General features: G+C 35.7%; 1 protein-coding gene across 2 annotated transcripts in view; it reads right to left on the bottom strand.

Annotated features, from left to right (window-relative positions):
- Positions 1-6,392: 6,392 nt before the first annotated feature.
- USP25 (ubiquitin specific peptidase 25) overlaps positions 6,393-14,695 on the bottom strand; it is a 127,596-nt gene continuing 119,293 nt past the window's right edge. For both annotated transcript variants that reach the window (XM_031457920.2, XM_031457941.2), the window contains one exon: positions 6,393-14,443. In XM_031457920.2, coding sequence (XP_031313780.2) covers positions 14,271-14,443 — 173 coding nt within the window. In that variant the 3' untranslated portion in view covers positions 6,393-14,270. The remainder of the gene's footprint in view (positions 14,444-14,695) is intronic.

Raw genomic sequence — 14,695 nt, 5'->3', positions numbered from 1 at the left:
CTATTACATGGAACTTTGAGAGTCAGCTTTACACGGAGACCACACTATCCCCTGAGTTACGAGACAGTTATCTTAGTGCACGTATTGTGTTGCCAAAGCAAACATAAGGATTACTGACATGTAAGGTAGGAAAATTAAGAGTACATTGAATTCAACTAGAAATAGCTGAATTTCCAGCAAAGTCAATCATTTATGATATAGATAGTTCTAAAGAGTGGCTAAAAGTAGAAAACATTTTGAGTGCAAAATAAAGGTTATTATGGTTATAATGATAGGCCTTGCATTCCTGTTTGACTTCCAGGACAAAAACAGTTTCTTTTTTCATATGTCTAACATATGAGAGTAAAAAAAGATCCTGGGAAATTTGGGGGGGAAACATTTTGACTATCTCATTCTTTTCACTGATTATGTAATATTGTATAACTATAGAGAATAAAAGAATAAAAAACGATCACTTAGTACCTACTTTCTTGTAAAAATGTGAATTAAAGAGTCATCATAAAGACTTAAAGTATTTATAATAGTGTTGTCTTACAGGAAAAAAAGTAAAGAAGCTTTTAAAGTGAAAGTACATAGATTTGAGCAAGTGTATTAGCATTTTCTTCTTTTTCCACTTTATTAAAAAGGAAAAAATAAACTATTCCCTAAATACAGTATTATAACACCACCTACTGGGAATTTAGAAGACAACAATCAAGTTACTTCAGTGTAACTATCCTTGCTTCAAATATAAGCATTTTAAAAAAATTATTAATTCAGCTGTGTTGCTGAATTCTTGAAGCTGTTCCAACACGCTTTCTGTCTCCACCACTCCACTGAAATGATCCTTGTCAAGAAAACCCACTCTTCTGTCCTCATGTTACTCAGAAACACTTATCATAGGTGACTACTTCCTACTTTTAGAAAAATTCTTCTATCTTGGAGTAAGAGACACCAGACTTCTTAAATTCATTGGATAGGCTTCTTTATTTCCTTTGCTGGTTTTCCCTCCAACACAGCACCTTTTAATACTCAGAACTCAGTCCTGGGCTCTTCTCTCTACATCATCTTTTTGTATAACATGAATTCCCTTAAGTATCTGTACCTCAGACGTGATGATTCTCAAATTTATATCTGTAGGGGACAATTCTGCTCCAAACTCCAGACTGAAAACTCCAACAGCAAACTTTCCTATGTACAGAAAAGTAAAATGTATTAAATCATATGAAATTGGAAGCAAGTCCAGAGACCTCCCAGATGTCCTTTTCCAATCACACATTTTTCCTTCCTCCTATAAGCAGCCACTATCTTGACTTATATGGTAATACTTTCTTGTATTTTAACTTTTTTCAGTTTTGCCATTCATGAATGCATTCCTATATATTTTGATTTTACCTATTTTTAATGTTAAATTGTATTATACTGTATATACTTTTGTCTTCCTTCTTTAATTTAGTAATATCTTTATAAGATTCACCCATATTCATATTTGCAGCTGTCGTCTCCTTTTTATGGCTGTATGGTATTCCATTATATGAATCTACTACAGTTTATCAGTTTACTGTTGATGGATATTCGAGTTCTTTCTAGTTTTTGATAGTATGAACAATGCTTCCAAGAACATTTTGTATGTGTAAACTGATGCACGTGTACCTAAATATCCTCAGGAAATATACTTAGGATTTACTGAATAATGTATTCATAACTTCCAATGTTTAAAAAAATGCTAAATACTTGTCCAAAGAGGTTTCACTAATTTACAAATCCACCAGTATCATTTGAATGTTCCTATTGCTACATAAACATCCCCACCATTCTCACCAATATTTGGTAGTTTGTGTTTTTTTGTTTTTGTTTTTTTGGTTTTTGCCAATCTTGTGGGTGTTTGGTGATATTTAATTGTGTTTTAATTTGCATTTTCCTCATTACTCATGAGGTTGAGCATTTTTCCATTTATCAGTCATTTGGATTTTTTTTTTTTTGTAAAGCCCTTGTTCAAGTCTACTTTTTTATTGGATTTTCTGGCATGTTTGTATTTTATACATATGCTTTTTTTCTTTGTGGCTGTATTTCTCTTCTATGCCTTCATCATAGACTGAAAGGTGGTAGCCTGAACTGTGTTCACTGTTAAGGTTGTAAGTCCATTTCCTAGAATCTCCTCCCTATAAGGTTGCTAGTTAGCACTGGCCAAAAGAACCGCAAGACTGGGAAAGGAGAAGTGAAGAATTAGCCTTTGTTTTCTGAAGGCCATTAGTTAGATGTGGTGATTGACACATGCAGAGATGCCAATAGGTTCTGCTTGTACCTGCTCTCCACTCTGTACCCAGCTTTCTTTGGCTGCTAACTCCGTTGACCATCAGTTGCCCCAGGCCCATCATCGTGGCAGAGGTGGTAGCTCTACAGGGCATACCTTTTCATAGATCTCTCCTTGAACCTTCTCTTCAGAGTCCCACTTCAGCAGCTGGGCATGCTTGGCTTCCAGGTTGACTGATCAGTGACACATCCTCTGATTCACCAACTTCTCTTCTAAAATGTCACCTCCCAGGTCCCCCCACAATTGTTTAAGTTTTAATTATTTAAAAATATCTTATCTCACAACTCATAGTCGATCTGCTTCCCTCATTTAACCCCATAAATGTAGTTGTTGGTATCAGAAGTGATTCTAGGGTGACAGAATCTTGAGGACGGTAGTCTATCATCTTTATCTCCAATCTAATTGGATTAAAACGACTTAATGTTGCTGATCATAAAGGGGACATATGGATTGCAGTGGCGAAACTGACTTGAATTGTCACAGGAAATTACCTATAGAAGGAAAGACTTTGAGTGACTAAGTAGTTGCTGCCGTATTTTAGTAAAAATTCATTTTATAAAGGGATTGATTGGTTGCATCAAAGTTCTTTGAAGAATAAAAGAAAATGATGAGTTCAAGGCCTTAAATTCTGGTCTCAACGTTTGGGTAAAGGACAAGAAAACTGCAACCTAATGAAACCCTTGTCTCATATAGCCACAAATTCTTTTCTAAAACCATACCAAAGTTTAATTCTATGCAATGGCTGAATAAAAAAGCAAATTGGACTCACAGCATTAGTGTCTCTTGTGTTAAAATCAAGCCATTGACTGGGAGAGTGGGACCATGAAAACTGGAATAGGGACACATGGGAAGTTTCCAATGAAGCCGAGGACCTTAAACCCCAAAGTTCTGCTGAACCTTGTCAAAAGAGCAGCCTTCTTCCCCTGTGTTGGGACTTCCCTTGCTTGAGGAGCTTGTAATGGCCTCACCTGAGGTAGCTGTCTTACAGGAAATTGATCTTCAATATTCATACCACCTCTCATTGTTCACGGGCCTCTATTCAGACTCAAGTTCTAGCAGGTGTGACCCAAGAGGAGACACTATGCACACTAAAAGTAATGCATTAAAAACTATGCAAATTTATACTGAAAGAAACTTGAGGACAACGTGTAAGAATGGATATTTGATAAGTGTGAGGGAATATGTTGTATTTTGCTAAATGTACTGATATTAAAGCACTAAGCAGAGAACTTGGCTTCAATTGTTGGCTTCAATGGCTAGTAGCAGCGCTAACTGTTTTCTTTGTTGGTTGACTGGAACTTGAACTCAACTGTGGCCGAAACTGAACAAAATTGAGATGCTAGAACTTGCTTGTACATGGACATGGAGTTGCCCAAACATTTAGGGAGACAGCAATGCGAGAGTAGATTTATTATGTACCCCTCCTATGTCCAATGGAGAGTTCAGAAGACATTCTCTTCACCAAATCCTCGGGAAATATGTTGATAATCAGCATCTTTTGAGAGCTCTTGCAGCTATTCTCTGTGCACCAGAAATGATAGTGGGAAGTGCTGCCCTCAAAATCAGTTCCCAGTGTTCAACAGGGATGATAGGCTCCCAGGGAGGTAGGGGTCATGCAGCATCACTGAACTAGCAGACAAGGTAGGCAACGTTACTTTAATGGCAGCACAGCCAAAGTAACTGGAAGGCTTGATTTATGACAATGTCTAATCGTCATGGTGTCCTAGGACTGGCATAGCTGGGTAGACTATTAAAGGAGAAAAGTTTGTAAATTTGTTGAATAGAAGTTTGATGTGAATCATTAAATGAAGAATCATGGTCTTTCAACCAATTCTAACATGAGCCAGTTTGCAGCCCCAGAGCCACTTGAAAGAAGAAGAAACTCAGTCTCCTTGTGAAAGTCCCCAGTTGTGCGGCAGATGTATCCATACTCCATCATAACCTTTGCCTAAAGGGACCTGTGTCCATTTATTAAGATGAATGTGCACTGGGGAAAAGGATATAATCAGGCATTTCAGGTATGGACACCATACCTGAACTGATACTAATTCCTGGGGATGCAGGAATGCCATCATGGTATACCAGTAAGAGTGGAATTTATGCAGGTCAGATGATTAGTAGAGTTTTAGGTTAGGTCTGTCTCAACTGGATTCTATTCCCAATAGATTTTTTTCCCCCAGGATGATCTCTGTCCTTACGAAATAGTCTTGTTTTTGAACATTTTTTATTTCCTTGAGGGTTAGACCACCTCAGCACCCTCCAATTTTTTTTGCCCGTCCTTTTGTGCTCATCCACAAATTGAAGCCAATAGAGGCTTCTCCTTATTTTGCCAGTTGTCTTAGGCCTATGCAGAAGATCCCTATCAGATTGGGGTCTTCTCCACTTTATGGATACTTACAGGCAATTTCTGTTTTCTGGGTGTCTTAGGACAGTCAGAATTTCTTTCTTATTTCTTTTTGCTCTCCTACTTCCTCAAGTCTGCTAAATTTGCCAAGTTTTGCCAAAATAATGTAGTTGCCTGTAGTTTGGCTACATCCACTTGCATTTCGTAGCTTATGAGAATGCTTGTCACTTCACTTCATAGGAAAATGCTGTCTTTGAGTTTATATATATATTCTTTTAATGAAAAAAGGATCTGGGAACATTTTAGGAAGCATGTCATCATAATTATCTCACCTAAGCCATAGTCCATTCTTTATATAATTTTATTTCTGCACCAGCATCTTGCACACTGCAAATATCTTCTCTCACTACACTGTCTTGTCTTTTCACTCTCTTTAGGAAATCTTTTGATAGACAGAATTCTTAATTTCATGTGGTTAAATTTATCAAAAATTTGCTTCAAGTTTCTTTCTTTTTCTGTGTTAAGATATCCATTGCTATTCCAAGATCTTAAAGATAGTCTGCATATGCTGTCTTCTAGAAGATTTATAGACTTCTTTGATTTAGCCATCATGGAACAACTGGTATCAGAATAAGTTTCCTGCAATCAATAACCATAAAAATGGATTAAGAAAAATAAAGCAACTTTTTTCAGTGTTTGGACCATGGACATACAAGGCTGCAATACTGGAGGGCACTGTAAAACACTGGGTATGCGTTCTTCCTGGAGACATTTTCAAAATATGGGTTAAAGGAAGTGCAACCAAGCAAAGAACAGTTGTCTTATTAGGTGAAATTTCCAAGACTATGGAAGGCATATTGAAGTTCCAAACTCTTATAATTTGATGATTTTTATTTTTCAAAGAAATTAAGTGTGAACACAGGATAATTTTCATAATTATTGTAAGGGGTGGGATAGTTATAATTAGTACTTCATTTCAAGCCTCAGGCTTGTGTTATAAGCACACTGGTCTCCAAAAGAACCAGGCAGAAAATTTAGCTATTTTTCACTTAAAATGTATTATTTTTGTTAACATGTTATTTTGATATTTTTATCATTTAAAAATTAATATTATATATTTTTTACAGTTTCAATTTCTAAAATAGTAAATATCAATAGATATAACTTGCCCAAACAAAAGCTCTTTTAGGTCCTCAATAATTTTTGTGTGAAGAGGTCCTGAGGCCAAAAAGTTTGAGAGCTGTTGTTCTGTACCAGTAATACTCAATTAGAAAGCATTTTTTTAAGGTGGAAAAAGCAGCTCATTCATAAACATCAGAAAAACATTAAAGCACATCAAGATACCTAGAATTAAAGACAAATAAAATAATGTTTCAACTCTACTGAAGGACATATGAATCTGATAAAAGGACAGACAACATTCTTTTCAGATAGAAAATTCAGTATTGTAAAGGTGCCATGATTTTTCTATATGCCAATCTATGTAAGTCAATATAATTACAATAAAAATGCCAATAGGATTTTTATTTGAAGGAAGAGTAAATAATTCTAAAATTTATTTGTAGAAGAGTATAGGAAGTTCTGGGAAAAATGAGTATCAAGGGTGTCTGTGTTGGAGAGTAACACTTGACATTATACATACTAGGAAAATGTATACTAGTTATAAAACAAATATTTTAAATCAATGTTAAAACAAGAGTCATTGCATTAGTAATGGAAGTTGAATAGACAAAAACATAAATGGAACTTAATGTCTGTGAATATCAAACAAAAATTTATTATCTAGTGAAGGTTACATTTAGATCAGTAAGGGAAAAGAAGAAATATTTTATAGACAACTAGATAATCTTGGCAGAAATTTGTGAATCTTTACCTCACCCCTTAATATAATTTCCAACTGCATTAAAGACTGACATAAAAACAAACTCATAAAAATATCAGAAGAAAACATGGATGAGTATTATAATTTTGAACAGGGAAAATTCTTTCTAAACATGATACCAAAGCAGAATATATAAAGCAAGTCAACAGATCTGATTACATAAAAATAAAGTTATAAAAATATTATAAGGAAGCTTAAAATAAATGAAAGAAAAAATCTGCAGTGTTTATAAAGAATTTAGTGATTCCTAATATGAGCTCCTGTAAATTCATAGACACGAACACCCAACCGAAAAAGTGCAAAGAGCATACATAAGCAAGTAGTTAAACAATAAATACAAACAGCCATTAACATATTGAACTACATTCACTCTCACTAAAAATAAAAATATACAATAAATTCTTGGCAGTCCCTGATAATATTCTATGTTGTTGAACCTGTGAAGAAACACACACTCATGAACTATTGGTGGCAGTGTAACTGGAATAGCTTGCAAAGGACAGTTTGACAATTTAGCTCAAAAGTTTAAATCTGTAAACTCAGTAACTCAAGGCAGAAACTATACATCCTCAAATTTAGCAGAAAGACAAAAGGGATAAAAGTTAATACACACAACGATGTAAATAGCAGCCTATGGTGTATGTCCATGAATATTGTACATCTTCTTATAATCAAATAATGTAGAGCAGTAAGAGAGATATTTATATACTTTCTTGAAACTGTGTCTACATTTACTACATTTTAAGTTTTTTAAAATGAAAATCATTTAGCTATAGTTACGTGTGTGTGTATGTATATGTGCACATGCACAGGAAGATGTCAAGAGGCATCAACACAAAAATGTCATGTCTAACTCCGGGTTGACAGATGAATTTGGGTGGATTATTACTTTTGTCTAATTATGTGAATTTTTTTTTTTTTTTTTTTATAACAAACTACTTGGCAGAGAGTGTGGCATATGACGCACAGGTAATGAATGCATGAATGAACAGGCACGAATTCATGTTATATATACATCCCTCCACTGCTGATTTTAAACATAAAGCATTAAATAGCATCACTGAAAGGTCTCATTTGATTAAGAAAAAAAACCAATTTCAGTCAGAACTAGTGCATTTATGCTTGAGGTCTCATAGTTTACCAACACATTCCTGAATATTTAGCATTGTAAAGATTAACACATTTGGATAAAAAGGAAATTTGAGAGGAAACTAGGGTGTACCTACTGTCTCTCAGCTCCAGCTCCACCCTTTTATCCTCTGCTCTGTGATGCTGGGGCTGGGACTCTGCAAACTGCATTTTCCTGACTTCTTTACTGCGTTCCATTTAGGTTCTGCCAGTAAGTACCATAGGGAGGTTGGGAGGTAGAAAGAGGAAACAAGATTTACTTCTTTGTCCTTGCTTGCCAATCCTACCAGTGTTGACCTAATAATTTCAGTTGATTCCAGTCTTCCATTACTTTTAGAACTTCTAGAACTACCTTCACTGCATCCCTCAGACGTAGCAAGAGCACTTGGGGGTGCCCCTCCTCAGAGGTGAGGACCCTTTGTTTGAAGCTCCAAGTTTCTGGTAACCCCAATTTTTCCCTTTTTGTTTCCCTACCCCTAGCAATAGTAGGTGCATCCTGCAGGCACTCTGGGTTACCCTTTTATGCTCCTATCACGTCTTTGTCAAAGTATCGTGTGTGGGCTCTGATCGGACACCTGCTGGTAGAGGTGCTCTCTAAAGAGCAGATGTAGTAAAGTGGTTAACGGCAGGATCAAGATAAGGAGACAAATGCTGAAGGCCAGTTTCCTCAGGTTAGCACTTTGGAGGGTGTTTGTATGTTCCAGGGGGGTTAATAGAGGAAGATGTCCATACTGAGCAAGGGCCTGAGGCAACTCTGTCCAATGGAGATTTCTGCGATAATAGAAATGTTCTAAAACGTGTTGTCCAATATGGAGGCCAATAGTCACATGTGGCTATTAAACATTTGAAATACGGTTAGTATGACTAACTCATTTTATTTGGTTTAAATTTAAATAGCCACATGTGGCTAGTGGCTGTCTTACTGGACCATGCAGGTCTAAGGTGACTGAAGGGCCAGATGACCTGCACCTTTATTAAATTGCCAGATATTTAACAGGTACTAGGTTACAAAAACAGGAGCTACTATCTCCCTCTAAAGGAATTCAGTCCGGCAACAGAAGAGATATGCAACACTTCTTTGAAAAATTATTCTGCCAACAAGTATGTAAGACGGATTAAAGAGGCATGATCAAAGACGGAGAGGCCAATCAGGGCGAAGTCCAACTGTCCAAACTAAGAGATGAGAAACCTCACCAACAGCAGCAGTGAAGGGATGCGTGAGCAAAGGATTTCAAACTTGACCTCTGGACACTTGGTAATCAATGGGAAATAAAAGCAGAATTGAGAATAATTTCTCACTTCTGGATTATTGTATCATTCACAAAGAGAATAAAAGAGAACCAGGTTTGAGAAGTGGTGAACTCAGTTTTGGATGTGCAGAGCTTAAAGTGCCTGTGAAACATCCAAGTGTCTATGTGGAACAGACAACTGGACGTATATATGGGTCTAAAATGAACAACAGAGGTTTAGTTATAAATACCAACTTTTGAGTCGCAAGCATGTGGGCATTACAGAAAGTCAAACTAGTAAATATGACCATCCAGGAAAGGTGAAGAGTTAGAAGGGTGCCAAATAAAGAACCTTGAGGACACTGATATTTAAGGAGTAGAAAGAAAAGAAAATGTGGAAGAATGCAGACAGGAATGAGAGCAGTCCAAAGAAGCCTGTCTCAGGAAGGCAGATTCTGAAAATCAGAAGGCAACAGTGAAGGTACAGAATGGCTGACAATTATTGGACACTTAATTTGTGGCAGACATTTTCCAAGTTTTTTTATATGTAGAAACCCTTTTAATCTTTTAAAAGAATCACATAAGGTAGTCTTTAGTGCAAAGCTATTTTATAGATGAAGAGATCCAGAAGAGTTAGAGTTCACTCAAGATCAACACACAGTAAGTAGCTGAGCCAGGATCTGCACACGGGCAGTCTGGTTCTAGAGCTTGCACTCTTAACCACTCAGAAGAGAGAATGAAATCCAGTAAATTAAGGACTGAAAATATTTGAGTGCAGCTTTGGCTGGAGCACAGACCAAAATGGGAATGCTGGATGGCTGTGTGGGGCACTAGCATATTGAAACCCCCAGCTTTTCATGTGAACTATAATAATGCGAAAAGCAAATTTCTCCACCCTGCTTCAGCCAGGCTCAATTTAGTCCCTGAGGGGAGAGCCACAGGTGATCTTTAGAAAAATGAAAGTTGGGGAAGCACCTACCAAATGTTCTCAAAACAGTTCTCACTTTAAAAGGCTTTTAAGGATCCACATGATAGGACCTAGACACCTGTTGTAAAGAGAGCTCCTCATGTGTTTTTGATGCACAACTACGGTTAAGGATACTAATCTAGCTCCAGGTTACTGAAAAACTTAAGAACTATTTGCTAAAGCACGAACTGATATTAAGCTGGCCTTTCTGAATTAATTCTGTAGAAGAGCAAATGTAATTTAACTAAATTCGTAAGTTCATTTAATACTGCATCTGATTTTATTTATATTTTCCTCGTAACACTGGGTTATCAATAATGCCATCCCTTACTACATCCTGGTTAATAATGAACTATACATTTCCAGGTATGAAGGTACAAAGGATCATACCCAAGCGCCTCACCTGTCTTGGTAAGGTAAAGGTAAGATCACCCTATTTCACTGGAGCCAGCATTGAACAGAAGGTCCAGGATGGTAGTGAAGGTGTGAAACAGCTATTGAGAACTGTGCATAGAATAAGGATGTTTGAAATTCTTATGTGGTTGCCTGTGTAAATTCAGTTGTGTATATAGTTCATATAGTTCCCTCCATCATGACTCATTTACTTTTATTATTGAAGTAATTATTTGGTTACGATGTCACCTCTATCAAAGTTAATTAGAAAAAGAAGGAATTGGAGGCTAGAAAGTATAGGAGAGGAGGAGGGGAAACCAGAGGGGGGGGGAGAAAGGATGCTGTAAAATATTTTTTTTATCACTTAAAAGCAATGACCCCCTCCCTTTCCTCACCCCACCCCTTCCCCCACCCCAAACCCTCCACCAATGCTTATGTGTATACCCTGCACATCATTATCCAAACATGGAAAAGCATGTGGCCAAAATTGTTAACATCAATACCTTCAGTACTGGCTGAGGGTGGAACAGAAACGTAGAGCAGGTAAAAATAAAAACACTAGCAAAACTGATACAGATCTATGGTATAATGTGAAGTGAAACTGATTAAAGCAAAACATGAACGAGGTCAAAACAACATGAATGATTTCATTCATTCAGCAAAGATTTGTTCAATGAAAACACACTGAAATGATTAGATGAATACATTTTGAGCAACTTTTCACTTGGTTTGCTACAACGTTGATTTAATTTTTAGAATAAAGTAAAAGAAAAAAAAATCAGATGAAAGAGTAGAGCTATTGACATTTGCACTGTGAGCCCGTAATGATACTTTTGTGCCTGGAAAGGAGGTATATAAACTGGGCAATCACATGCCATGGACTGTCTTCCTTTGGACTCCTAAGTTCATTTGTTGACACCCTAACCCTCCAAGATGACAGTATTTGGAGATAGAGCCTTTAAAGAGGCAATTATGATAGAGGTCATAAGGGTGGGGCCCTAACCCAGTATGACTGGTGTCCTTACAAGAGGAAGAGACACCAGAGATGCACACGTACCCAGGCGAAAGGCCATGGGAAGACAAAGTGAGAAGGCTGCTTTCTGCAAACCAGAGAGAGGTCTCAGGAGAAATTAAAGCTGCCAACACCTTGATCTTGGACTTCAGCCTCTAGAACTGTGAGAAAATAAACTTGTTTTTTCAAACCACCTAGTCTGGGGTATTTATTATGGCAGCCCTGGCAGACTAATACACATTCTTTGGACGAGGTTATCATGGGCACAACAAATGATATTTAATCTGCTTAACAATTTAAAGTAAATTAATTTTTTTTTTTAACACAAGGGTATCCCTACTCACCCCAAGCATTCTGAGTGGTTGTACTTTTGGGGGATGACAATAGGACTTAGGCCGAAGTCAACAATTCTGAATCATAAAACAAAGAAACTGAATTTCTGGAGAATTAGATACAAGAGGAGAGAATCTACCTTAGTCTCAAAAAATCTAAAACTAAGCAAAAGAATTTTTAGTCACTTCCCTGAAATTGTCAGTGAGGGAATATACTGAAAAATTTCCAACTAACAAGGGTTCAAAAGTGAATGGAAATTAAACAGCATCATTTAAATTGCATACAATGCTACTGATAGTTTTATTTAGTGACCTTGTTCTCATACTTTAGCAGACATCATAATCTTCTGATGGACTTGTTGAAACTGGTTAACTCTCCAAGTTTTAACAAGTATTAAGCAGTTCTGGTGTGGGGCTCAAAAGTTTTCAGTTCTAACCTTTTCCCAGTGATGCTGAAGCCACTCGTCTGCAGAGCACATTTTGAGAACTACTGATTCAGTGTATGGTTATTATTGTATTTTAATGAATCTGAAAAGTACTGGAGTGTCTCATAGATTCACTCCTGGCTACTGTCTCTTTATACACACGCTGTTTATGAGAAGTTTCTGTAACTCTTAACTTCTATTTATTTGAATTCTACACTAAATTATTTCAAAATGTAATTTGTGGGGACTGGGAAAGGAGAACTATAGTAATCAAAAAGAGTCATTTAAATCAAAGTGAAATATGGCATGGACAACAGTTCTACTGAGGTTTCAACTTTCAAGTTACCAGCTATGTTATATTTAATATAGTAAATAATGTAAGAAATTTCACTGATCTAAATCTTAAGATTAGATTAAAAACTGATACAAAAATAAGTTATTTCCTCAAGTTTTGAAAAAGGTCATTTCTTTAAAAAAGAAAGTCAGATTCATAACTAGGATGAAGAAGCTTGGCTTTTAAGTAGAGTAAATACAGTAATACTCACCTGGATGTGCCTTGTAAAAGGAGTAAATTCCATGTGGTGTTTGAGAAGTTTGTTTTTCAGTGGTCAATTATACACATAAACGCAAACAACGTCACTGTTACGGCAGAATATCATAAAATACGGAAGATACTTTATAAATGCTTTGATGATACATAGGAAGTTTCTAAACTTTCAACAGGACTTGAAAACCAATGCACAACACTAATTCTGCTGAGTAGAGAATTTAAAATCTAAATCAAAACACACTTTGAGAGCTATAACATGCAAAACCTAATTTTACAGCAGAAATAGTATCAATTCTTTGTCATTAATTTAATATCTTAGCAGTACATTGATACCTTTACAAGAAGTATTATGTAATAGCTTAATATTTTCTTATTCTTCTTCCATCCAGGACTTTTCATGAGAGGCACTTATAAGGAGCATTAGTTTTGGCGACACTCTAACAAACATACACAGAGTATAATGATATATTTTACTAGGCTAACAAAGTATCATTTGTAAAGAAATTTTTATAAATTCAAAAATAGGTCATTGGTAACATAATTACCTTTAAAAAGCATTGATTTTCATTCACAATATTACTTCATTAATCTTAAAGAGCGGTTCCATCTACAAAACATTCTACAGCTTTTTCCTTTTTGAAAAGGAGGTAAATAAATGCAGGTAAGACACTCATAACTTCTAGTTCAACAATATCAACTTCATTTCACAGCGTTGATTAGTAGAGAACATTTTCAACTATAATAGAACACAATTTACAAAAATAGAATGATTTTATAATGGGAAACACTGTCCTCCATTATGAAGAGTATGTGTGTGGTGTACGGGTTAATGTATCTATGTATATCCACATACATATTTCTTATAAGTTTCACTATTACATAGCCCTTATTCAAGTACGTTTTTCTGGTATCTCTTGAAATAATCACCTTGCTATATTATTTGTAAATACATAAAAAAAATTAAAGGTTAACCTAAGAAAAGGTTAAAAGTTTCAGTGTGGTTGACTTAAATATCAGCCGCTCACTTCAGTGAAAACCTGATTTGAATTCAAAACAGGTTTAGGTGCCATACTAAGTTTAACAACTTAGTCAAAAATATAGATATAGTTAAGTGTCAAATAGTAAATTTCCAATGTGCTAACATTAGAGCAAAATTACAAGTTTGTATTAATCTATTTATCACCCAATCTTAAAACAATCCCCAAACAAAATCATTTATATATTATATTACTAAAATAATACACTAATATATAATATACCTGCTTACAAACACATAGGTAGCCATAAATAAAACTTTATTCTTTAATTTCATTTACAAGCTACCAAATATTATATATTATACACAGTGCTGAACACTTAAATGGCTGTAGTCATGGAGGATCCAGACTGAATGGAAAGCTACAGATTAAGAAAAGATAAAAGCAAAGTAATACTGTAACAGAAAGCTGGCAAAAGCATGGTTTTGCCATAATAAAATCAATCAGATTTGTAATTATACATCAGTTCTGGTTAAAACAAAGTCTGAGCGCCATGCGATTCTCAGCTTTATTGTTTGCAGTCTGGCTAAAGTCTGTATAGTCATTTTGTCTTTTGCAGCTATTAAAATAAAAAAAAGTTAAAAACTATAGCAGCAACAAGCAAACCCTGTGACAGGAAGGCAAGGGTTAAGAACTAAAAAAAGTTTATACAGTGTGTTTATGGAAAGCGTGTGCAGTTTATCTTCCATCAGCAGGAGTTCGACTGAGGGACAACATGATTCGGGCAAATCGCTCACAGAGTTCATGCGTGGAGTATGAAGGTAACTTCGGTGGTTCATGGAAACCTTTAATCTCTGTAGAACAATCAAGCAGTTTTGGCAGAAAATCTGTCAGCTTCTCTTGAAGGTTTGCTGCAAATAAAAACAGTTAGATGTAATTAAAGATAGAGAGACAGGGAGAGAAATTATCTTCAACATGATTTATTAACTTGGAGTGGTCAGTTGATGTTTCATTTCAAAACAGCAAATCATTACCATTTTTAGGGAAGACGTAAAATACAAATGGCAACAGCAGTGTGCACAGCTTAGTTTGTAAATAAGAAAAAAGTAATGGTGTGCGTATAAAATTATTACAAAATATTAAAAATGATAACATCTAATTCT

The sequence above is a fragment of the Camelus dromedarius genome, chromosome 2 (genome assembly GCF_036321535.1).
Source record: "Camelus dromedarius isolate mCamDro1 chromosome 2, mCamDro1.pat, whole genome shotgun sequence".
NCBI lineage: Eukaryota > Metazoa > Chordata > Mammalia > Artiodactyla > Camelidae > Camelus > Camelus dromedarius.
Note: the sequence above shows the minus strand (reverse complement) of the source record. Positions and strands in the feature narration are given on the sequence as shown.